The 24,888-nt window shown below is 25.9% G+C and overlaps 7 protein-coding genes across 7 annotated transcripts; 4 read left to right on the top strand and 3 right to left on the bottom strand.

The window, feature by feature from the left end:
- The first annotated feature begins 41 nt into the window (after positions 1-41).
- On the top strand, positions 42-1,879 carry T552_04125 (hypothetical protein). The gene is made up of 5 exons (XM_018372176.1): positions 42-218; positions 267-536; positions 585-1,357; positions 1,400-1,598; positions 1,645-1,879. The coding sequence occupies exons 1-5, from the start codon at positions 86-88 to the stop codon at positions 1,668-1,670; spliced, it is 1,401 nt and encodes a 466-aa protein (XP_018225982.1). The 5' UTR covers positions 42-85; the 3' UTR covers positions 1,671-1,879.
- Positions 1,880-2,208: 329 nt separating this feature from the next.
- On the top strand, positions 2,209-3,556 carry T552_01701 (hypothetical protein). Its single transcript, XM_018370270.1, has 5 exons — positions 2,209-2,631; positions 2,674-2,945; positions 2,985-3,125; positions 3,168-3,333; positions 3,383-3,556. Exons 1-5 carry the CDS (start codon positions 2,253-2,255, stop codon positions 3,508-3,510), a joined length of 1,086 nt encoding a protein of 361 aa, XP_018225981.1. The 5' UTR covers positions 2,209-2,252; the 3' UTR covers positions 3,511-3,556.
- Positions 3,557-4,072: 516 nt separating this feature from the next.
- On the bottom strand, positions 4,073-5,637 carry T552_01700 (hypothetical protein). The gene is made up of 8 exons (XM_018370269.1): positions 5,446-5,637; positions 5,334-5,396; positions 5,262-5,290; positions 5,135-5,218; positions 5,021-5,094; positions 4,893-4,975; positions 4,339-4,844; positions 4,073-4,289 (listed from the first exon to the last, which is right to left on the bottom strand). Exons 1-8 carry the CDS (start codon positions 5,589-5,591, stop codon positions 4,117-4,119), a joined length of 1,158 nt encoding a protein of 385 aa, XP_018225980.1. The 5' UTR covers positions 5,592-5,637; the 3' UTR covers positions 4,073-4,116.
- Positions 5,638-6,531: 894 nt separating this feature from the next.
- Positions 6,532-13,520, bottom strand: T552_01699 (hypothetical protein). Its single transcript, XM_018370268.1, has 6 exons — positions 13,476-13,520; positions 12,383-13,419; positions 12,196-12,333; positions 9,529-12,153; positions 6,607-9,481; positions 6,532-6,566 (listed from the first exon to the last, which is right to left on the bottom strand). Exons 1-5 carry the CDS (start codon positions 13,477-13,479, stop codon positions 6,617-6,619), a joined length of 6,669 nt encoding a protein of 2,222 aa, XP_018225979.1. The 5' UTR covers positions 13,480-13,520; the 3' UTR covers positions 6,532-6,566; positions 6,607-6,616.
- A 422-nt stretch (positions 13,521-13,942) lies between these two features.
- On the top strand, positions 13,943-16,318 carry T552_01698 (hypothetical protein). Its single transcript, XM_018370267.1, has 5 exons — positions 13,943-14,186; positions 14,237-14,757; positions 14,798-15,878; positions 15,929-16,084; positions 16,136-16,318. The coding sequence occupies exons 1-5, from the start codon at positions 13,989-13,991 to the stop codon at positions 16,274-16,276; spliced, it is 2,097 nt and encodes a 698-aa protein (XP_018225978.1). The 5' UTR covers positions 13,943-13,988; the 3' UTR covers positions 16,277-16,318.
- An 802-nt stretch (positions 16,319-17,120) lies between these two features.
- Positions 17,121-19,351, top strand: T552_01697 (hypothetical protein). The gene is made up of 7 exons (XM_018370266.1): positions 17,121-18,158; positions 18,206-18,296; positions 18,342-18,431; positions 18,476-18,567; positions 18,612-18,724; positions 18,769-18,988; positions 19,033-19,351. The coding sequence occupies exons 1-7, from the start codon at positions 17,167-17,169 to the stop codon at positions 19,304-19,306; spliced, it is 1,872 nt and encodes a 623-aa protein (XP_018225977.1). The 5' UTR covers positions 17,121-17,166; the 3' UTR covers positions 19,307-19,351.
- A 1,088-nt stretch (positions 19,352-20,439) lies between these two features.
- On the bottom strand, positions 20,440-23,526 carry T552_01696 (hypothetical protein). Its single transcript, XM_018370265.1, has 10 exons — positions 23,409-23,526; positions 23,304-23,360; positions 23,091-23,255; positions 22,924-23,051; positions 22,662-22,883; positions 22,118-22,617; positions 21,837-22,071; positions 21,270-21,795; positions 20,838-21,228; positions 20,440-20,796 (listed from the first exon to the last, which is right to left on the bottom strand). The coding sequence occupies exons 1-10, from the start codon at positions 23,478-23,480 to the stop codon at positions 20,486-20,488; spliced, it is 2,607 nt and encodes an 868-aa protein (XP_018225976.1). The 5' UTR covers positions 23,481-23,526; the 3' UTR covers positions 20,440-20,485.
- Positions 23,527-24,888: the final 1,362 nt, after the last annotated feature.

Raw genomic sequence — 24,888 nt, 5'->3', positions numbered from 1 at the left:
ATAATATAAAATTTTAATCTAATTTTATCTTGATAATTAAGATTTGAGACTGAAGTGGAATATAACAAAACATGTAATGATGTAAATGTTCCTTTTGAGAAAAGGTATTAATCTTTATTTCCTGAAAATATACTATTTTTTATTGTATTATATTAGGTCATTTGGCAATGTTGAAATGTCTAATAGTATAAAAGATTATAAATCATTTTATGCATCGGGTAATATTTTTAAGTTTATAATGCCTTTTTTATGAATTTTTGCTATAGATATAATGATTTCTGGTCCATATAGTACTGTATCTTTTAATCCGGATTTTGCGAGTAACGTTATTAATGTTGATAATAATGATGACAATATTCCCAAAACATTTACTAAATATGATATTGCAAATGTATTTAATAAAGATGGTATGTTCTTTTTTGGGTTTATGGACTCTTTAAAGTTTAGAGTTAATGATAATCGTGAAGTAAGTTCAACACGAATAGTACATGAAAAATCTATAGCTATTGAAAATGCGAGTCTAAAAACTAGTCAAGGTATATGAATGATGTTTATTCATTATTTACATATGATTATGTTTTTAGAATTTGCTAAAGAAAAATACTATAAACCTAAGATACATATGGGTCTTCGTGAAAAAAAACGTGAATTAGCTTTTAAAAATTGTAATGATACGTTATTAGAATCTTCTCTTGATAAAATTAAGTCTTTAAATCTTGAATCACCTGATTTAATAAAAAATGCAGAAAAAAATACTATTAATGAATTTAAGGCATGGAAAATGGATATGAAATATAATAATATACATAATATAAATGATGATAATAAGAATGTTGAGAGTTTTAGGGACTTGGAAAATACAATTATACCTGGTGATCCTAGAGATCGTATAAAAACTATTCTTGAATTGGAAGTTTCGCGAAAAAATGTTCCTGTAGAATATAAAAAGGAATATATTTCTGAATACGATAATAATTATAATAGAGATTCATTCAGTTATTCTCAATTAAAAAATGTTGATGCTGGATTTGATTCAATGTGTTTTTTATCGAATTCGAGAAAAGTGTCATCTTCACATCATCATAATCTTAACTCTAATAAAACATCACGTTTTTCTACTTTTTTTGCTAGTGATTCAATAAATTTGATGAATGACGTTGAGAAGAATAATTTAAATCTTTTATCAAATAATGAAGCTTTGTCTACCGAATATTTTGATACTGGTTTGATTCATAAATCTGATTATAATGATGAATTTTCTGAAATTTCTATTGCTACTTCTAAGACGAGTGATGAAGTTGGTTTTCAAAGAATAATGGATATGCTAAGAAAATCGAATCAATCTATTTCTACAAATGTATGTAATATATTTTACTTTTTTTTGATATAATATATATAGCGTTTGGTATCTCATAACTCTGAAATAATATCTAATAAAGTAGACTGTAATATGAGCAATGAATATTCCATGCAAAATTCAGATGATTTACTTAAATATCAGTCAATTATGCATAAGAATATTTCTGATTCAAATTTTTTTCTAAGTTTACTTAATCAATCTTCTCGTTTATCTTTACATGTTGATTCTTTAAATAATGGTATGTATATTAATTATTATATAAAAATATGTAATATTAATAATAGATAACATAAATGTTTCTCGAGATTGATAAAAATTACTTTTATTTAAATATTAATGAATTCTTATAATGTTATGGCTGTTCTTTTGATATATTTTTGAAAATGTTAAAATAAATTAAAAACTTATAAAAAATAATTATTTTGTTACTGTACTTATGTGATCAATTTCAAATGAAAATAATATCGATTGATCTGATTTAATTTTTATATTATGTTTTTTATTCATGGATTTTGTGAGATTATGTTATAAAAATCTATATTTAACATTTTTATGCGATATATATGATATTAAGCATATGACATATATTAATTTAATATAATTTGTATAGTATAATGAAATTAACTTTTAACAATATATTATTTTTTTTTATATTTATATTTTTATAATAGTTCTAAAAAATTTAGATTATTAAATTTATAGTAAACTTAAATATTTATTTTTTAAATTAATAAACTGGTTGAATGTTTATAATAATTACAAATAAATAAATTTAATTATCTAAATAGTAAATGGTAAAAAATGTAATATATATATATATCGGTATATTTTATTACAATACAAATTCATTAAAACGTAATATTTTTTAAATGCGTTTATATAATTCTATGAAATGAATCAAGATGTTATTTTAGAAACACCCTCATCACATGTACTTCTAGACATTTCTATATCTATAAATCCGCATCTTTTATCTAAAGAACCAATTACAAAACCATTTAGACTACCTGAATCTAAAACATTACATCAATCTGAATTTCTAATCACTAAGTATAGTTATTGGATGGATGAAATAAATGAAGCGTTACAACAAATACATTATATGAGAAAAAATGAAAAATGGACATTAAAAAAAAATATATTAACAAATGAAAAGATAAAATCATTAGAAATATTAGAAAAAAATATTTTTTTAAAATCGCTATGTTCTTATGATATTTTAAGATCAGTAAAACTCCTTGGAGGACAATTAGACGATTTGGTGCTAGAAAGTATTAAATACTAATGTATTACTTATATTTTAACAATAGTAGATAATAACTATGACTGGTTAGATATTTATAATCGTGTAGTAACTAATTCAGACTATGATACAAAATCTATTAAAATTTCAAATGACATTTTTCATATTCCTCCTAAATCTTCATTTATTTTAGGGAACATAGAAGATAATATAGATTCATTAGTTAATTATATTATTAAAAATGGTACATTTGATATTATTATTCTTGATCCTCCGTGGAAAAACAAGTCATCAGCTAGAAAAAAGGCATATTCATTAAGTTCTATTTATACTTTAATGAAGGTAAAAAATATATTAAAAAATATATATTGACACTGCTAGATACCTATACAAAAACTATTATCAAAAAAAGGGATAATTGGTATATGGGTAACTAACAATAAATCTATTCATGAGTTTGTAGAAAATAAATTATTTAAAAAATGGAAGATGTCTAAATCTGGTTCATGGTGCTGGTTAAAAGTACATATATATATATATTATTATCAGTTTATCATTATTCAGGTTACTGATACAGGTGAACCTATTTTCGATATCCAGTCATTTAACAGAAAACCATTTGAAGAGATATTGTTTGCACAATTTATAAGTGAGCCTAAAAAAATAGAAATTTCAAAACGAATAATAGCAGCTGTTCCTGATTTACATTCAAGAAAACCATGTCTTAAAAGTATTTATCATGTTAATGTTAAGATATCACAATTTTTAAAATATGACAGGTTTATTAAAATCGTTAATTCATGATTATAAAGGATGTGAATTTTTTTCTAGAAATTTAATACCTGGATGGTTTAGTATTGGAAATCAAACATTAAAGGCACAATGGGATAAATGGAACACAATATAACATAAAATGATTTACATTGTATTTAATTATAGTTAGATCGGTATTATGTTATCAATTCCAATATATATGATTATTATTAAGTTTATATCTTAATATTTACTAATAACATGTTACTTTTACTTAGATTATATGCATACCTATAGATGAAACTGAATCTAAGTTAAATACTAGATATAATGTAAAATACATATAATTCTAAAATTATCATAAATATATTTTTCTCTATAAAAGTATTACATGATTTAATTTATTTTTTTGATTATAATTATATATTTTATAAAATGAATATTTCTTAATCTACTATAAATATCATTAATAATTGTTCTTATATACGACAATTATATTTTAATTAAAAATGTTAATAGAAATTTCAGATGAAATATATAATCAATTTTAATAACAATTATCATATGATTTATATTATAAAATAATAATGACATTAAACCAATAATATATAATTTAATAACTAAAATTCTGAAAAAAATATAATATATTTTACAATAATAAAAATATAAATATATTTACATTTTAAAATTATTACTACTACTTTTAATGTATTATTTCTAATACCATAATATTCATATAAATCATTATAAATGTTTTATATCATAATAAACTCCATAATTTAATACTATTATCATAATTACGAGAAATGCATTTCATATCATTATCGCTATAATTATCATACTTATCAGAGTATTTTTCATCATATTTTCTTGAACCAGAACAGGTTGCAACCAACGGATATAATGGATGTACAACTACTGAACTTACTACATCTATAATAAAATAATTACCATTTTTTTTAAATAAAACATATATACAAACCATGATGGGCATTCCATTCAAGTAGTAAAATATCATCTTTCCATATCCTAACAATACCATCCGTGCTTCCTGCTATAATATAATTATCCCAAATATCTACAGTCATTCTTTGTTGTGTCATAGCAAAACGAGGACCCAAAGTTTTAATACATGAAAGCGTTCGAATATCCCAAATGCTCATTTTTTCAGACTTACGTGAAACTACAAGCAATTTATAGTCATTTATCCATAAAACTTGTGTTACGCCACCATCACCAACATTAAACACAGAAACAATATCACCACAACCTTCATTAGAATATATACCAACAGTTGAACTAAAAGTTCCAGCAGCAAGAACTCCAAGAGTATTAAGACTAAGTGATGAAATAATACCTTTTTGAATAGGATGAAACAATGAGGATTTAGAATGTCTTGTAGGTGTTGTATGAAAAGCAGCTATAGGACCACTACCATACATATGTAAAGCATGTATAGATAACATATTATTAGTACCAGCGATAAACCTAAAATAAACATATTAATCAAGATTCGATCATATAAAACAATATAACTTAGTGCTATCCAATGAAAATATCATGGAATTTGGAGCAAGAAACCTTTCACAATGATCTATAAGAGGATATGATGCCCTTAACTAAAAATTAAATTAAATTATTCTATAATAATTATTTTAATAAACCGTTGAAGTTAAAGCATCATATAAATGAATAGGATGATCACGAATAGAAGCTAAAAAACAACACGAATTAAGATCTATAAAATGAATTATTTATACTAAAAACTAATAACCTACCATTTAGTTTCATTTTAGGATACCAAACATAAGAATAAACAGGCTCAGCAGACCGAACAAAAGAAGAGCATGGTAAATCTGAAACTAGTAGGATTTAATTACAATATAAATCGCTGCCATATATTACTTTCGTTTTTTTCTAAAACGCTGTCTGAACTTTTAAATTAGAATTAAAATTATATAATTATCATATTATTACATAATAAAACTTCGCAAAATATTATCATTTGAAGAACTCAAAAGAAACATGCCATCAGGAGACCTATTATTTAGCCGTAAATAACTTATGCCTATTATTAATAATATGATACCATTGAACTTGTTTTACAAAATTTGTATTAATACTATTATTATAAATAACGCCAAGCTCTTTCAACCCATAAATTCCAGATTTTTTTAATGCATTTGATTCAGGATAATAAAAAAAGTTAGATTTACTATGTTTTAAATGCTTCATAAATCCATTTATTTAGTTATAAAATTCAAATAATTAAAATCAAAATCAAAATCCAAACGTATTTTTTAAATAAAAATATTAAATTTTTAATTTAATAACTCATTTTAGAAAAAAATATTAATAACATAATTACCATATATGTACAGTCTTTTTTTATTTTTTTAAATATTATCATTTAATTTATAACATATTTATATGTTTTTTATATTTTAATAAAATATAGATTTTTACATGTTAAAATACATAAAATGATTTCATAATATTAATAACAAAATTACCATTTTATATATATTAAAAATATATATTTATTATAATTTATAAGTCAACCCTCAAAATTTTATTAAATGCAAACTTATATAAAAAAGTATTAGATAATTATTTTTCCAACAGTTAATACTATTTTGTTATATATACATATTAAATTATTCACTAAAATTAATTAAAACTAATATTTTATATTTTAAATCAAATCCAAATCAACACTAAAAAATTCATAAAATTAAAAAGTTTTGTATATAATTATTATTCCAATTAATCTTACATGTTAAAAAAGAGTTAATCATTAATTTACTTTATAAATCTTTAAAACTATAAAGTTTAGAAATTTCAAAGCGATTTATGCTTTAATATAAACAACTTTCTAAAATCTTAAATACAAACGTGAAAAAAATTATATACTCATAACATTAAAAAGCTATATTTTCAAAGATATATTCAAAAAAGATTATAGGCTTCATTAATAACATTAATACCATTTATCATATTTTTTCATTATACAATTATCAGAAAAAGAATAACTCCTATTAGTATCTGAAAATAAACATCCACTAGTAATAGAAGATTAAGGTTGACTGTTAGTAGTTAAACCCATATTTTTATTAAAAATGTTATCATTTATCATTGTTGAATTTAAAAACCCTAAAGAATTCAATGTATCTTTTAGATTTTTTAATTAAAATTTACGAGAATTGAATCCTAAAGGAATAAATATTATTTCAAAAAACTATAAACTTACTACTCGATTTTCATAAAACATTATGAGATTTTACCATTGGGTCAAACCCTGCATCAACTATAAACGATTCATAATCGCATGAAGTATTCGAAGCATCTTCTGTAAAAAAAATATCAAGACTGTGTAAAGTTGACACCATATCATCAAGCGAATCACCCTCACAATCATCAGAATTCTTAGAAAACGCTGTTCCTGAATGATTATCTGTTCCATGATAATCATCTACATGAAACTGAATATCTGATGTAATTAAACTCGTATTTGAAGATGCAACAGTACACGTGCAAAACACAGAATGCACATTTGACCTAGTGATAGTAGCAGTAAGAGAAGCCATAGGTACTGCCCATCCATTTTCATCAGGAATACCAAACAATTCCTCAATTTTTCCAAACTCTTTTAAAATAGTTTTATTACCCAAAACCATCCTTAAAATATGCTTATCTATAGAACCTCCAGATATTACATTTATCTTCTCTAAAACTTCTATAGCCAGCTGAACATATTCTGTTTTCAAAAGTCTAAGAAGAGGAAATATCAAATCAACACCAAATCCGGAAAACTTTAGCTTACTAATATCTATATAAAGTAACATAACCTTAAGAATTTCCATAATTTTTATTTTGATCCACTTCCGTTTATTGGAAAGCATTCTTAACATAAACAAAAGAGCAGATGTTTCCCACTCAGGAAAATAAATATCACGAATTATAAAAATAATTTGTTTTATGAAATCATCTTTAACACGAATTCGTGACTTAGAAAAAGAAGAAATAATCTTTTCTAATTCTAAAAGCCCTTGAGTACTAGCCATAGCTTCGAGCTTTTTAGCAGAGTTAATAACATCTTGAGACAATGTAGCGTTTTCTAAAGCATCCAAAAAACGAGGTAAATTAGCCAATATAGCAAAAAGTAATCTTTCATTATTTCCAACAATATCATTATTGGGTAATTCAATTATAAAATCCAAAACCCTAAGAGTTATATCATAAGAAGTAGATGATCTTAATCCCTTTAAAATTAATGACTGCAATCCATCAAAATCTCCAGACCATTTAGGTGGAAACACTGATAGTAAAAAGCTGACATTAGAAGGAAAACCTAAATTAATTTTTTTCATTATTTCCTCTAAAATCAAAATACACTGTACAAATTCATGTTCATGAATAGTATTTAAAGATGCTACTACACCCCAAAACAACTGAGGATAATTCTTAAACTCAGATTCATCGAGTTTCTCTGTTAAAACTTTTAGAGTTACTAATATTTCCATAGAAAAACCCTGAATATCTAATGAATTATCACAAATAGTATTTGATAATCTTGCTAACATATTAGCAAGTATATTTTGATCCAATGGAAGCAAAAGACATCTAAATATTTCAAAAGATCGACATGCTAAATGACGAACTGGACACATTGTTGCCCATGTAATTGCAACTTTCCCCCATATTTGCCGTAAATCATTATACTCTACAGAGCATATTTTCAAAACATCATCCACCATTTTTTTCATTTGTTCAGGTATTTTTGGATTTTTTTTGCTTTGATTTAAATCATCATAAGTCCAAAATAATTCAGAATCTTTAAATCTTAAAATACTAACAAGATCAACTTTAATTTCCAATAATTCGCTTTCCTTCAAGATATCAGAATTAACACGGTTTAGTAAAGTTATCAACATTTCTTTTGCATGATCCTTTACTAAATCAATATAATGATCTAAATGTATAAATGCAAGATGCAATGCTAATGGTAAAATAGCAGCAATAGATAAATCAGTTTCTGTTATTAGATCAATCACAAATATCAATGCTATCTGTCCATGAGAAAAAATAATTGGTTTTTTTGGAAGAGGAAAAAAGTCATCCAATATTGCCATATAAGAAAAAGTAGCATTTGCATCAGAATAATGAGTTAATTCACGAAGCTGAGGCACCATTGAACGCGGATTTTGGAGATAATTAAATAAAATATCCATTATTTTAAATCCTAATGGAGATCTATTAAGATAAATTATAACATACTTTGCAAAAATAACAAATACTGAATCCCTTCTTTCTATACATTTCGACATGAAAAAATCAAGAATAATCTTTATATTTCCAACATAAGGACCTGAAACCAAAGCACTCCATAATTCTTCTATTTCATTTTGAAATTTATCACCATATTTTACACTAATTTCTAAAAGATTAACCAAAACCATATAAGAAGATAAATCTAAATCTTCATTAAATGCATCAAACTGGAGTTCTATAACTTGAATCCAAGGTAAGAGTATTATGATAATATCTTTCTGTAATTCTTCAGATACTAAATAAAAACATTTCAAACATTCAGAAAATACTGTAAAAGCCAAATCAGAATACTCTTTCGAATAACTAGAAAGTAGAAGATATTGACCACGTCTATAAATAGAAACAGTATTATTAAAAATTGCTGCTTCAAATCCCGATACTAATGATTTACCAAAAACTAATTCTTCAGAATATTTCAACAATCGTAATGCATTAATTCTCACATCCAAATTCTTATCACCAATCTTAAATAAGCAAAGCACTAACACTTGATGAATGGAATATGGAAATATGGCTGCATCTATTAAAACATCTACAAGTACAGAAAAATAATACTGAGCAGATTTTGATTTCATACGAGATTCATAGCATTTTTGCATGCTTTTCTCAAGTAAGACAGGATAATCCAAATTATATCGTAACAAATTAAAAAGTGCTTTACTACCTAAATCTGAAACTCTTTCATTTTGACTTAAAAATAATGCATCAGTCCATCGAAAAAAACTATCAATATCAAATGATACAATATCCTTTTTATTAGTATTATCTTCTATTGCCGGTATAATTTTTCCGGACTACATAAAATTAACATCGAAATAATGGATAAAAATATAAGACTTACACAAAGAGAGGCCATACAGTTAAGAGCAGCCATTTGCAAATTTTTCTTCTCAATTTCCAATGATGCAATTATAGGATTTAAATCACGAACATCCTTATATTGGTCTAAAACTAGTTGTTTTATATATTCTTCATGTTTCTGAGCAAGTGTTTCATAGGAACCATATCCACACCATTCTTCAATCATACAAAAACAAGATATTCGATCATCAAATGATATCCATCTTAGAGGATCGGAGGTTCTACAAATCCCTTTGTATACATTTTCAAGTAATCCACAAAAATATCGCTTTAACTTCAGATATTCCCATTCTCTTTGTAGATTTAATTCACCAATAAATATCCTAACATCTTTAATATAAGATATTAATGTATTTAATATCCATTCATCCTGAATTATACTATCCTCCATCAAAAAATGAGATGTAAGTTGAAGAATATGCATGACTTCAGTTAGTAAATCATATAACGTTGTCTGAGGAAACTTTTCAGATAATCGAAAATGAAATGAATGACTGTTTTCTGTCGACTTTTTCAATACAAGTTGTAAATCTTCTAACAATACTCGATATACATTCACATCTATAAATTCTAATGCAGATACAATAGAATCTTTAATAACATTACAATTTGTTTCCAATAATAGAAAAATCTCCTGAAAAACAGAATGCGCAGAAATTGTTTTTTCAAAAAATATACTCATAACATTTTTTTTTTGCTCATATTTCTGAACATATTTTAAAGCCTCATCATCAGTTGAAGTTAATGTAGAACATGCAACTATAAGATAAAGTTTCCATTGCTCGAAAACAACATCCGGAAAATTAGAATGCCTACTAGAATACTTTGATAATATATCTAAAGAATTATTTTTTTTTGAAATCTCAATAGTTTTCATGATAAACTTTTGCATTCGCATAAGTCTTAAACAGGCAATATTTCGACAGAAAATAACATTAATTGGAAATTTCTCAAAACATAATTTAACAAACTTAGGAAAAACACGGAACCAAATAGCAGTATCAATAGTACTTTCACTTTCTGATATTTTTATAAGTATATCATTGCGTTTACCATCATAAACTTTTTGCAATCGATTATATTCAACAACTGACAAAGAATCAACAGGAAAAGATAATAACCTTAAGCCATCATGATAAAATATATTTATTATTCTAGAATATGTAAAATCTGCATCTCTAATTGATTGACTTAAAGAAAGATTCTCTATACTATTTTTGTCACATTTGCCTATAACTTCATCAATTTTAACAACTAAATGCAACATCTTAAAAGCATAACATCTTATAATCCTTGATTGACTAAATAAAAAAAAAAGACCATTTGATTCTATTTCCTCAACTAAAATCAGTATACTAGCAATTTCTACTCTTCCTTCAGAATCAACATCACTGATAATCTGATTCAAACAATTAGAGGATTTTTTTTTCTCATTTACTTTATCTTCTATTTGTTTAATCCAAATTTCCAATAAGAGAACAAAGAGTCGCAATATGCTTTCAGTACATGAAAAGATATTCTGATTAGTAGCAGCAGAAACATTATATTCTTTTAAAAACAATTCATCATACTTTATTATAAGCTTAGAAACAGCAGATAAAACTATTTGTGCCCTATTTTGCTTAGCAATCAACTCAAGTGCATTACTTGCAGCCTTCGAAACTCCAGGATCAAAATGCAAAAGATTCTTACAAATCATATCAACTACTTTTACAAGAGATACTTCTTTGAACGAACATTTTGATAAAGTTTCAAAACTAACAACTAAAAGCTCATAATATATTCGATTATCTTTTAAGTCACCAGATAAATGAATTTCACTGTTCAAAGAAGACACTTTTGGTAAAGATAAATCAATTTCTTCAATTTTATAACCATAACTCTGATCACATACATATGCTATCTTAGAGACCATCTGAGAAAATAATTCATAATAATCTTTGATAATAGACTTATTTATAACATCATACAATAAATTAAGCTGATCATCAGAATATGCTGGGATTTCTTCAATAATTACAGGAAATGATGGTCTGTTTCCAAAACATGATAAATCGTAAATAATAGCTAAGACAGCCTTCATAGCAATTATCATTCTTTCTGGGGACAAATCATCAATAAGGAAATCCTGAGAAAACTTAGATATATCTGCACTCATAAGAGGAAATATAATATTTTTAAAACAATAATCAGGATATTTTAATCCAATAAAACGAATAAAAGTGACAAGCGCCAAAATACACGGTTCCGAAAAACCTAGATACCGTTTTCCTGGAGGAAAAAGCATCAAAATTAAACTATCCAACTTTTTTGTAGTTGTATTAAGACTCTCAGAATAACGAAACATATAAACCCATGTCATCCTTGCTATACATGTTATTAAAAATATCCTCGTAGTTTTATCTTTCAATTTTAATACATTTGATTCAATTAGGTTAAGCCAGTTAGCCAAAAACATATCCTTAGGACTAACGCAAAGAAGAGTTGTAGCTAATGAAAATGCCATATTCCACAATTGAACTTTCATAGACATTTTAATAACCTTAGGGTACAACATCTCAACAGTTCCAGCCCATGAAGGAAAATTAAGCTCTGCTGTTGCATTCTAAAAAAATTAATCCAAAAGCCATATTTTTAAACAACATACATCAACCATAGGAAGCATAGAACGATGAAAAAGAGTGGCATAAGCATACCTAATACGATAACAACGGGTTTCCTGAAAAAATCTTGCTAAACTTGCAATAAAATCAGATGATTCTTCTAACGCATCTTCCGGGCATAACTAAAAGAAAATCAATCATTATTTTTTGAAAAAAGAAAAACACTATTACTTTTATTTTAAGATATTTCATACCATGTATAACCATTTCAACTTTCAATTCTTTTTCTTTAGTAATATTTCCTTTAAATTTTTCGAGATCAGCGATAAAACGATCACTGACACTAGAAAAACGAAATTTACTCATCCAACCAAGAAGCTCAGCAAACAAGTTCCAATTAGCTGATCTGATAATACTATTAGATAAAGCCCTGGGATTAGTGGATCGAAGCTGATTGAAAACAATTTCCTCAAGCTTATTTCCAAGCTCATCTCCTAATGTATCTGCAGATACCTGCTTTATTATCTCGATAAGTGCTCTACATAAGATATATATAGAAACAAGAGATATCCTATCCTTTATAATTGAGACCCTTCGATTCAATTGAATAGTGCTTGAATTAGAATTTTGTATCTGAGAAACATCTTTAATTTTTTCCTCACTAAATAAATACTCTTTATCAAGTATAGAAGCAATAGATGCTTCTAATTTAGACTTTCTCCAATACATAAATGAATCAATAATAGGCTTGGGTTTATGTCTAGCTATATATCCCAAACTTTTTAAAATTTTATCAAATATAGGATCAACACCTTCGCCAACTATTTTAGCAATATTAGGCTCCCAATCCAAAGGATACTCCAATATAGTATTAATTTTTTTTTTTGAAACACAAACAAACTGAGCAAAAAGAATATAAAGTACATATTCATTAGGTGTCTTGAATTCATGTTTTGACGAATTATATAATATATGATGAGGAAAATGAGAGGAAAAAACGCTATTGTGAGAGTTTAAAACAGTATGATTTGCAGAAGAGAATACTTCTTGATCAGAGGCAGAAACCTGAGAATATAACAATGGTTCTTTTGATAAATTCTGAACAAGAGACTTCTCCATACAACCAGTATCATTTAAACCACATGTAATGTCAGAACTTAACAAAATATGGTTATTTTGTACATAAGAAATAGAATTTTTAGATAAAACCTCAAGTGATTCTTTATTTATTGGAGAGGGGTGTTCTGATAACAAAAAGGCATTAGATGCTATTATATTCATAAATTAAAACGAGAAACCTAAAAATATAACAAAAAATACATACCCATTATTATGATTTAACAAATTTTTCAATCATGCTTAGTCAGACAATTTAATATCAAATTTTAATACAAGAGCTCTTCTTTACCAAGATTATATTTATTAGATCATATAAAAATAATATTTAATATATATAATTCGCATTAATTACAATTATTAAATATATCTTGATACGTAATGTTTATTCTTTTTAAAGGTATTTTTTAACAATTTTTATCTATCGAATCAGAAATATTTTAATAAAAAAAATAAACATTTACAAAAATTAAAATTATATATTCAAAAAGTAAGAAAAATATATTAAAAAACAGCATATTTCAATCCAGTAAATTAAAGTTTTGTTTACAATTTAATTTCATTTATAACTTTTAAATTTTCAAAGTTAAAATGAAACTTAAATGAATTAACAAAAATGATTTTTTTTAATTTTTAAAAAGTTTATAAAAGAAACTTTAATCAAACAATCAGAAAAATTTTTTATAAAAAGATGATATTTCTCTAAAAAAATATAAAAAAAATGTTCAAAGAAAAACAGGAATTAACTTTAGATACATTCGATATTATTTTTATATTTGTAATTTTAACAACAATTTTATATATATTTAGAGGGAAGTTTTGGACAAAAAATGAATATGCATTATCTGTTTCTAATAATTCCACAAATAATACTCTACCAAAAAATACTAGAGATATCATTCAAAAAATTCATGATTCAGTAAGACTGATCGTAATTATATATAAAGACTGGACTAATATATAATTAAGCAAAAAAATGTAATTATTTTTTATGGATCTCAGACAGGCACGGCAGAAGATTTTGCTTTTCGTTTAGCAAAAGAAGGTCATGCACGTTTTGGCTTATCAACTATGGCGACTAATTTTGAAGATTATGACTATGAAAATCTTAATGATTTTCCCGCTGAAAAGATAGCAATTTTCGTCGTTGCTACTTATGGTGAAGGAGAACCAACTGATAATGCTGTAAATTTTTTTGAATTTTTACAATCCAAAAATTTAACATTTTCTAATGGTGATACTATTAATAATAGACCTTTATCAAGCTTAAACTATATTATTTTTGGTCTAGGAAACTCTAGTTATGAATATTATAATCACATGGCTCGTACTTTAGATACATTACTTGTTAAGCTTGGTGCCAATAAAATTTCAAAAAGAGGTGAAGGAGATGATAGTAATGCTGCAATAGAAGAGGATTTTCTTACATGGAAAGATAAAATGTGGGTTGATGTAGTGAAGAAAATGAATCTCAAGGAAAAAGAAGCAATGTATTTTCAAAATTTATTTTTATTTTTTAACATTAATTAGATATATACCAGAATTTGAAATTATCGAAGACTTAAAACTATCCAGCTCTTTAGAAACAGTGTTTCTCGGGGAACTGAATAAAGAATATCTTATTGGGCCAACAAAACCATTTAACTCTTATAATCCGTTTATTGCTCCCGTTATTGAGTCGCATGAACTCTTTTTTTCCGAGGAAAGAAACTGTTTACATATGGAATTCAGCATTAAAGGCTCTGGTATGAAATATCAAACAGGAGATCATTTAGCTATTTGGCCTTCAAATCCAGATCAAGAGGTAGATAGATTGCTTACTATTTTAAATTTATCTCATAAACGGAATACTGTCATACGTATTAAAAATATTGATCCTATAGTTAAAATACCTGTACCTCAACCTTCAACATATGATTCTATTGTGAGATACTATTTAGAAATTTGTGGACCAGTATCTCGACAATCATTAACTACTTTAGCACAATTTGCACCATCTAAAGAGGCAAAAATAGAAACCCTTAAACTCGGGTCTGACAAGAATTATTTTCATAAGATTATATCATCTCGTTGTTTTAATCTTGCACAAACAATGCAGTTCATAACTTCTGAATTATGGACAAAAGTTCCTTTTTCGTTTATTATTGAATGTTTCACACGTCTAAAACCAAGATATTATTCTATTTCGAGTTCTAGTTTAATTTATCCGACAAAAGTGCATATTACAGCAGTTGTAGAATCAAAAAATTTTGCAGAGAATGATAATATTTTAAACGGGGTTACAACAAATTATTTATTAGCTTTAAAACAAAAACAGAATGGGGATACTAATACACGTTCCTTTAAAATAAGTTATCAATTGGACGGGCCTCGTAATAAATATCGTAATTTTCATTTACCAGTATATATTAGACGATCAAATTTTCATCCTCCTCATAATCCAGCTGTTCCAATTATCATGGTCGGTCCGGGTACTGGAGTAGCACCATTTAGAGCATTTATTATGGAAAGGGCAGAACAAATGAAAAGAGGCAAAAAAATTGGTAAAACAATACTTTTCTATGGATGCCGATACAAAAATGCTGATTTTTTATATGAAAATGAATGGAAAGTATGAAATAATACCTAAATATAAAGTCTTTGTACCTTTACAATTATTAGGAATATAAGAATATTATGGGAGATTTATTTGAAATGTATATTGCATTTTCACGAGAAACCAATAAAAAAGTATATGTACAAGATTTATTAGAACAAAATTCATCCAAAATAAATAAAATTTTGGAATCCGGGGGTATTTTTTATATATGTGGTGATGTATATTATTCTATGAAAACATTATTTAATCTCTAAATAATTTTTATATAGGCCGCTCGTATGGCTCGAAAAGTAAATATAACTCTACATAAAATAATTAGCGAGGAACGCGGAATAGGGAAAATTGAGGGAAACGAAGTTATAAGAAAAATGAGAAATGAAAATAAACTATTCGAAGATATTTGGTCTTAAATATTAAAAGTTTATATTTATATATTAAATAAAAAGTATGACTATTATTTTCCAGTCCTATATTTTTGAATATATGAATTATAAGTTATTATAAGGTTTTGTTTTTAATAATTGAATCATATTTATAGTTCAAATTTTATTTACCCTTTTTTATCGACGAATAATTAACATTAAAATGTCTAAACAAAAAATTGGCGATAATTAAACATTGTTTTAAATCTAATAAACATTACAAATATGTAATAATTTAAAAGTAAGAATTAATAGTTTATAAAATACATTTTAATTATTACAAAAAAATCTATTAAAATCAAAAAAATTATTAAATCAAATATTTAATAAATACAATATATTCCATTAATTCACATATTACACAAAAAAGTAATAGATTCTTTTAAATAGTTTATATTAATTATAATTATCATTTTTAATAAATTTATATAAGATGTGCGCGAAACAAGCCTTTTTAATCCAACCTCCGTAAAAGTACTAATTAATTTAGTTTATATTTTCTATTTTATATTTGCTCCTATTTTTTTCTAGCTTATTGATACCTTCCTAATATCCTCGAACATCTTTCATGTTATAAAGAAGCTTTATTATACTTCAGCAGTTTTATCTATTGATTCTTTTTTAACATTATAACTTCATTATTTTTAGATTCTAATTTTACTTAATATTTACCTTGTGGCTTATTTTTACTTTTTACTATAAACTATAAAAAGTTCTAAATATTAGATCAAAAAAATTACCTATTGTCAAATATCCACATTTTATAGGTATTGCACAAAAATGTAAGACTTTATAAGCATATTGAAATATTATATAGGCGCTTTTTAAAAATTATTACTAGTTATTTAGTTTTTTTCATATCACTGGTTTATTAATCAATGTCTACCACAGATACCACTCATATTTCTGCTTCATCTAATAAAGAATCACCATTGACGTCAGCAATGGCATCTCTTAATATTTCCACTACAAATAATATTACTACTTTAGCATCAAAAGAGTCTATTTTTGATGGGTTGTCTAAGCATATCAATATACCGTTAACACCAGCATCTAATGAAGCATCACCTGTTAAATCACAGGAGTTATTAACATCACATCAACCAGATACCAAAGCAAATTTATTGTCACCACCTTCATCACCATTACTTTCTGTTCAGGATCATAAATTACCTACTTCAAACTCATTTTCTATAAAACAGCAAAAATCTATACAAAGTTCTGATATAACACCACATACACAACTTGAACCTTCTTCCTTTTCTGGACATCAATATATCCATAATAACAATATTTCATATAATAATAAAGGGAGATATACTCGTAGAACTAATTTAAATACTATCAATAAATATCCGGCAGATCATCAGCATACATATGCTATGGGCTCTTTTTTAAGAAATCATCCTGCTCAAGTTAGACCTACATGGTTTGCAGCACATAACCATCATCCTGCTTCGTTATATCATTCAATTCCTACTGCCAATATAATTTCGAATCCTACAATAAATACTGGCGCATTCACAACACCGGGCACTTATAGATATCCTACACATGTTCAACATCCTTCGATATCCTCTGTTTATTCATCATCTTCATCACAACCTCCTACTCCGCTTAGTCCTCAAATTGCTGGAATGATTGCATCAGGACCACCTGTGCCAGCACCCGTTCCCTCAATATTTTCCGGTCCAGCCTACTATGATACTCTAGAATCATCTCTTCAAAATCCTAATAAAACAACAAATGTTTATATAAGAGGACTTCCTCCAGATACTACAGATGAAAGTTTATACATTTTAGCTTCCAGATTTGGAAAAATTCATAGCAGCAAAGCAATCCTTGATACACAATCTGGTACTTGTAAAGGGTATTTATATACAAATAGTTTTATATTTTTATATCAATAGTTTTTAGATTTGGATTTGCCTGGTTTGAAGAAGAAGAGGAAGCAAAAGCATGTATTGCTGGTTTAATGCATTTTGGTTATCAAGTGTCTTTTGCTAAGGTTTATATTTTTATTATAATTATTTTTTCTTATTAAATAATTTAGGAATCTTTCAGTACAAGACTTAAAAATTTGGCAGATCCAGGATCAACTAATTTATATTTGTCTAATCTTCCCTTAAATATGCATGAGAAAGTGAGCTATAAAGAGATAATTGTTTGAAATTTAATAATATTTAGGATCTAGAAGAACAGTTCGCTCCATATAAAGTTATTTCTAATCGTATTCTTAGGGATTCAAATAATGTTAGTAGAGGTGTCGGATTTGCTAGGTTCTCTAATCTAAATACATAAATATTTTTCTAATATTTAGAAGAATGTCAGACAGAGAAGCTGCTGACGCAATAATTGAAAATTTTGATGGTAAAAAATTGCCTGGTGCTGCAATGCCATTACAAGTACGTTACGCAGATTCGCCCTCCCAAAAACGTACAATTATATCTATATCTATATACATTACTTAAGTTATTTAGGTCTTAAAGGCCAAACAGTTAGTCGCAGATTGTGGAGAGCTCGAGAATATAATGTTTTAACTGGCCGTTCTATTATAGATGATTCATTAGGCTTTTCTAGTCTAGGTTTAGGTATAGATCATTATGGTATTCAACATAGTGGAACAGGTATCACTGATGTTCATAATGATCCATCAAATTCAGCTGCATTTTCAAATTTGCAAATATATTTTCCAATAAGGTATGATTATAAAAGTTAATTATCACGCCTTTTAATTCATATAGCCCTGGAATAACAGGATATCCTTCTAACTGTGAAACACACATACAATCATATATCTGGAACATAAATCATCCTTATATTTCATATTTTAAACATCTTCAACAAAGGCCTTCAATAAATAGTAAACCGAAATCATTACCCGAGACATCATCCCTAAATTCTACATCAGTCCCTTCTGAAACAAATTCCGAAACGAATAATGAAAAATCAACAGTTGTAAAGGAAAAAGATATAACATGTCATTTAGTGGATAATAATATTCAGGTGAAAGTCTAAGATATATATATATATATATATATAATATTGCTAAGGTTAATTAATTGAATCAAATATTAACAATTTTGTTATTGCTTTATTATTATTTCTTTTATTACTGCTTTTGCTTAAAAGGTTTTCAATTTTGCCAGATGTTATAATTGAATTATATCAGTGCAATTATAGAAATAGGCAAAAATAGCTTAAAATTATGCAGTATATTTTACTTTTAACATATTGCTATAAATATTTTCAAAAAAATACATTATATCTTGTTTATAAATTAATAACACTAATTACATTAAATAATAAAACAAGATAATCATTTTTATACAAATAATGATATTATAATGTATTATAACTTAATGAAAATGCATTTGTTTTAGATTGATATTAAATATTAAAAAAATTGGAAATTTAGAGATATTTTATTCTTTTTAAATTAATCCATTTTTAATTGATTTATTTTAATATACAATAAAAAGCTTATACAAATATATATATATATCTTTATTGTTAACTGACTAAAGTCTTCTATAATCTTTCTAAAAAATAAATTGTTAGAATTTTGAAAAATTAAAGCATTATAATAAATAAATAAATATCTAACGTTAATAACATGATATATACCTTCTATTATATCAATCACATATCAAATATAATTATAACTTTTATAAAAATAAATTTGATAATCTAAAATAAAAAATATTCATATCATATTATACATTTTATAATTTACAATTAATAAATATACACAAATTATATATAATTAACAAAGTTTTAATATCGAATATATAGAACTCATCTAATTCTCTACATATGTCCATTTACCTCTAAAAAATTTATTTCTAAATAATTATTAGAAATATAATTTCATAGATTTAATTTAAATACTATTATTGATATATTTTTTATTGTTAATAGACCATTGATAGAACTATAAAAAAATTATTTGCTTAAAAATTAGTTAAAATTAGAAGAGTATTTTTTTATTTCATTAAAATATTCAATATAAATCTTTATTTTTTTTGCATAAAAAGTAATCAAAATTAAATAATTTGAAACAAAAAAACTAAATCAACATAAGATTACCAACATAAAATTATTTACACAAAATATATGATAAACAGCTTAATACAATCTATATAAGCATTATTCCTTGTAGGAAAAATCAGTCATTCATATTATGTATACGTATAATTATGTATCTTCTTCCATATAATTTGGATTTTTCCTCAATATAACAATCCATTCAAGTGTAGGTGTAAGAGATATATATTCATCAGTTGCAAGTTCTGCACGATCGCTATGCTGAAGCAAAGTTGGAGTCTCTAAAGTTTGAAACCCAGTTATAGTTTTCGGCCGTCCAATCTGCCCAACAACATCTACAGCAGTCCCTTGTCGAACTACCGTTTTTTGAAAATTACCAGACTCATCAACAGTTAAAAGCATACGAGGATGTATAGCCATAGTAAGATAATATAAGATCCAATGGGATGTATCCAATATAACTAAGAAAATTAGATATAAAGATGAGTATCAAAAACATTACAAGACTTAGAGTCCATCATAGTAACTAATACAGTAAATAAGCCAGACATTGATACGTATGACATAATTTGTCGATCAGTATGATATGGACTAAGAGTCATTGTCCCTTTTCCCATATGCAAAAGCCCTTGAGCTACACGAACCATAAAAAATGCATTTGGTGTTTTATGATAATAGCTAGACAATTGACGAAGCAACTGGGCCAATCTTGCATTATTCGTACCTGACCCTACTAAACCCATTGCAAAAATAGCATTAATAGCAACATCTATATCAGTATCATGTGAATATCTACTAAGAGTCTCATATATTCTAATTTGAGGATTAGATGCACTAAGTAATCCTAAAGCCAATGGAACAGCTTTACGAATGACAGGTTCACCATAATACATCTTTCATTATGAATATTATTATTTCTAAAATATGGACTTACTAAATGATCAAATTGACGAAGAATCATCTCTGCTCCTATATCCTCTCCCATTGCAATTAAAGCTAATCCTAATACTGCAAAACCCTGATGCAAATCATTTTTCTCTTTATCACTATCTAAATGACTACTACATATATGCAAAAGACCCTGAATTTTCAAAACATTGCCTGTGCCTGCGTATGAAAAAATATCAACAAGGACACTTGCTTGCCGTACAATAGGATGATTAATAGCCTTCAATATTTCTAAAGTCGCATCTGACGCATCTTGCTTACCAGCATACAACAACGCTAATCCTAAAGACATAAAACATCCCCATTTTTCTTCTAGACATTTATTTTCTCTTTCCATCATCGTTTGAAGAATTGCCGATGTTATATCTCCATTACATGATCCAACAAATATCATGCCCAGCGATAAAGCAGCTAAACTAGATACTTCCATATGTAATTCAGTATCATTTACGAAGGGGAGAAGCAATTCCATAATATCTTCCATATTAGAACCAGCATACGCCATACCAAGACTAAAAATATGAACTTAATCAAGGTATTAATAAAATTATACCCAACGATAGCACTTATTTTAATTTTTTTATCCTTATTTTCCAGGTATTCACCAAGTAAAGCCAAAGCCGGATCAGATTCATCATGAACACCAGTATTAATTAATCCAATACCGAGCAATGCACCTGCCTTAATATTTTCATCAGATGAATAAAGATATTTATCGATTTGTGTAAGTCCCATTTCGATATCCCATAACATAATCATCCCAATTGAAGCTACGGCAGACATCATTCCTAGAATAAAATTAATAATCACAATAAGTCTAAATATGAATGTAACCAGTATCTTTATTTTTATAAATCCATGAAGTATTACTATCTTCAGAAAGAACAAGTTTATCATTACCAAATCCAACATTTACAAAAGCGTTAACAAATATACTTGCAAGATTTTGTTTTGTAGAATCAATAGTAGAAGTTAATGAAGATGATCGAACCTCCAAATGACTTTTATATATATCATCAGGAGTTTTTGGTTCAAAAACATTAAGTTCCTTTGCAACAAATTTAAATAATTCACTCAAACGACTATTTCTTAAACATTCATTTATACTTTCATTATCATCTTCGAACCAAATCTGCTGTCGAGCTATCAAATATGCTAATTGCTTTTTAACACTTAAATCGCTTGTGCTATTAAAATCATTTTTAATAAGTTCATAATCCCCTAGACGTATTGCCAATATCAATGCTTGCGCTAACTTCCCCTGACTTTTATATATAGCATGAGCAGTTTTCAAAAAAGCAACATCGTCTGGAGGCGCAAGAAGATTAACACAACTTAAACTAGCTTAGAAACAGGTTATTTTACATGATTTTCCTACCTCACCATGTATGAGCATACTCGAGAATATGTATTAGAATCAATAAAAGGAGGTAATTTTTCAATTGATTCTAATTCTAAAAGAAGATCAACAGCATCAGCTTCTGCATTATGAGTAAGAAAAAATGGAACAATTCTTAATGCTAAATCCATAAGATCATCTGTTGTAGAATCATTTTCAACTCTTATTGAATATTCTTCTCCAATTTCTGCAGACAAGTGTCTAAAACTTTAATTACAATACCAAACAAAAAAATCTTTACCTAACATATTCATGTCCCCAAAAACCTATATCATCTTTCTTACCCAAAAGACAATATTTAAGAGATTCTCTTTTCCCGTCTTTAGCGTAAGTCATACCAAGAACAGACAATATATCGGCAAAGACAGCCTTTTGCAATTAAAAAATATAATATATAAAACCAAATACCTTTTGTTCTGACTCGGGCCAAGTCTCATAAATTTGAATAAAATCATAAAAATGTGGCCGCAAAAATTTTAAAGGCTTGGGCACAGCAGTCATAGAGCTAGTTGATGTTCGAATAAAAACTTTTAACGATTCCAATGAAGGTCCATGTAAACTAACATCAGATTCCTAATTTTAAAATAAATAATAGTTTTGACTATAAAAATATTATGATACTTTAAGTCTTTCAACTAATATATTAAGATTAGCTTTTAATTGATTATCTTCTTCAGACTAAAATAGTATAAAAAATTAAAAATATAAAAGTTAATATTCACATACAAGTTCTTCAGTATCATTTTTATCCTTCCCTTTTTTCAAATTTTGATTTATTTGCTTCGTTTCACCATTCATTTCACTTTTATTAAAATAACCTTAAACTATTGACGTTTTATATTAGAGATAATCACTTTCAATAAATTTAAAATTCTCTAATTATGATATTTCGTTTGAAAAATAAACTATAACTTAACATTAATAATAATTAATATTTTTTTTGTAAGATTGTGTACGTATGCTTTGAACTAATTTTAAAGCGGCTTCTTTTATCAGTATGAATATTTAAAATATATATTTTCGTTTATAGATAACGTTAAATATTAAATTTTAATATAATCTATATGTATAGTACAAAATCTATAAAATTACTATAGATATTTTTCAACTAATACCAAAATTATTAATATTTTAAGATTATATTATAATATTTAAAGCTTTTATAAATTAAAATTATAAAATTCAATTATGCTATCAATAATTTAAAGACTATATTTCAAGATTAAAACGCTTTATATATACTAGATATTTTAATTTTTGCGTTTAATCTTGAAATAAAATTTATATTTAAAAAAATAACTCTAAAATAATTTAGTTTTTAAAAATAAATATGAATAGGACTTCATTCATAAAATATGTTTTTGTTTTAGTTAAATATAAATATATTCAAAATAATTTATCAACCTAAAAATAAAATTTGATGTATATATTACATATATTTAAGAATAATTAAAAAACGACTATAAAATGCTATTAATTCTACATTTTTTTCAAAAATTAGTAATTATCAAATTCAATTCTCCAAAACTATATAATGGTCAAACTTAACATAATACCATTTATTTTCAAATCATCAAGAAAGCTTCATTGCCTAGGAGAATAGTCCAATTATCTAATTTCTTTTCAAAAAAAAAAAAAGCTTTTAATATAGTCTTTAAAATAACCCTTTATTTGAAAAAAGTTCATAATTTAGGCCTTTTTTCATAAAAACTATATTTTTAGGGTTTATTCGGTAATATTTTATGAAAAAAGTTTATTGGGAGTCAAATTAGGTATTGATTTTTTTTAATTTCCGTAATTTTTACGCCGATTTATATAATAAATAAAAAAAAATAATAGAAAAAAATAAAAAGTATCGATAAAAATTTAATAAAATTTTATACAAAAATAACATATAAATCGTTTTAAAAAAAAAATAGTACGAAAATAAGGAAAGGTTAATTGTGGGAAAAGAATTTGGATAAAATTGCATATACTTTAAAAAGTATCGGTTTGTGTCAAGTTTTTAAAAGTAATGTTATTACTATGAAAAAAAAACATTTTTGCATAACCCGCTTGTATAAGATGCAAATTTTTGAATAGTCGATAAGGATAAGCTTTCGTCTAGTCGGCAAATGTTTTTTCATGAACAGCTTCAAGAAGATTTTTAAAAGTCTGCTTGGTTGTTTATTGAACACGTTGTCGCGAATTTTTGTTACATGTGGTC

This window comes from Pneumocystis carinii (assembly GCF_001477545.1).
Source record: "Pneumocystis carinii B80 chromosome Unknown supercont1.7, whole genome shotgun sequence".
Classification (NCBI taxonomy): Eukaryota; Fungi; Ascomycota; class Pneumocystomycetes; order Pneumocystales; family Pneumocystaceae; genus Pneumocystis; species Pneumocystis carinii.
This window is presented reverse-complemented; position numbering and strand designations above follow the sequence as displayed.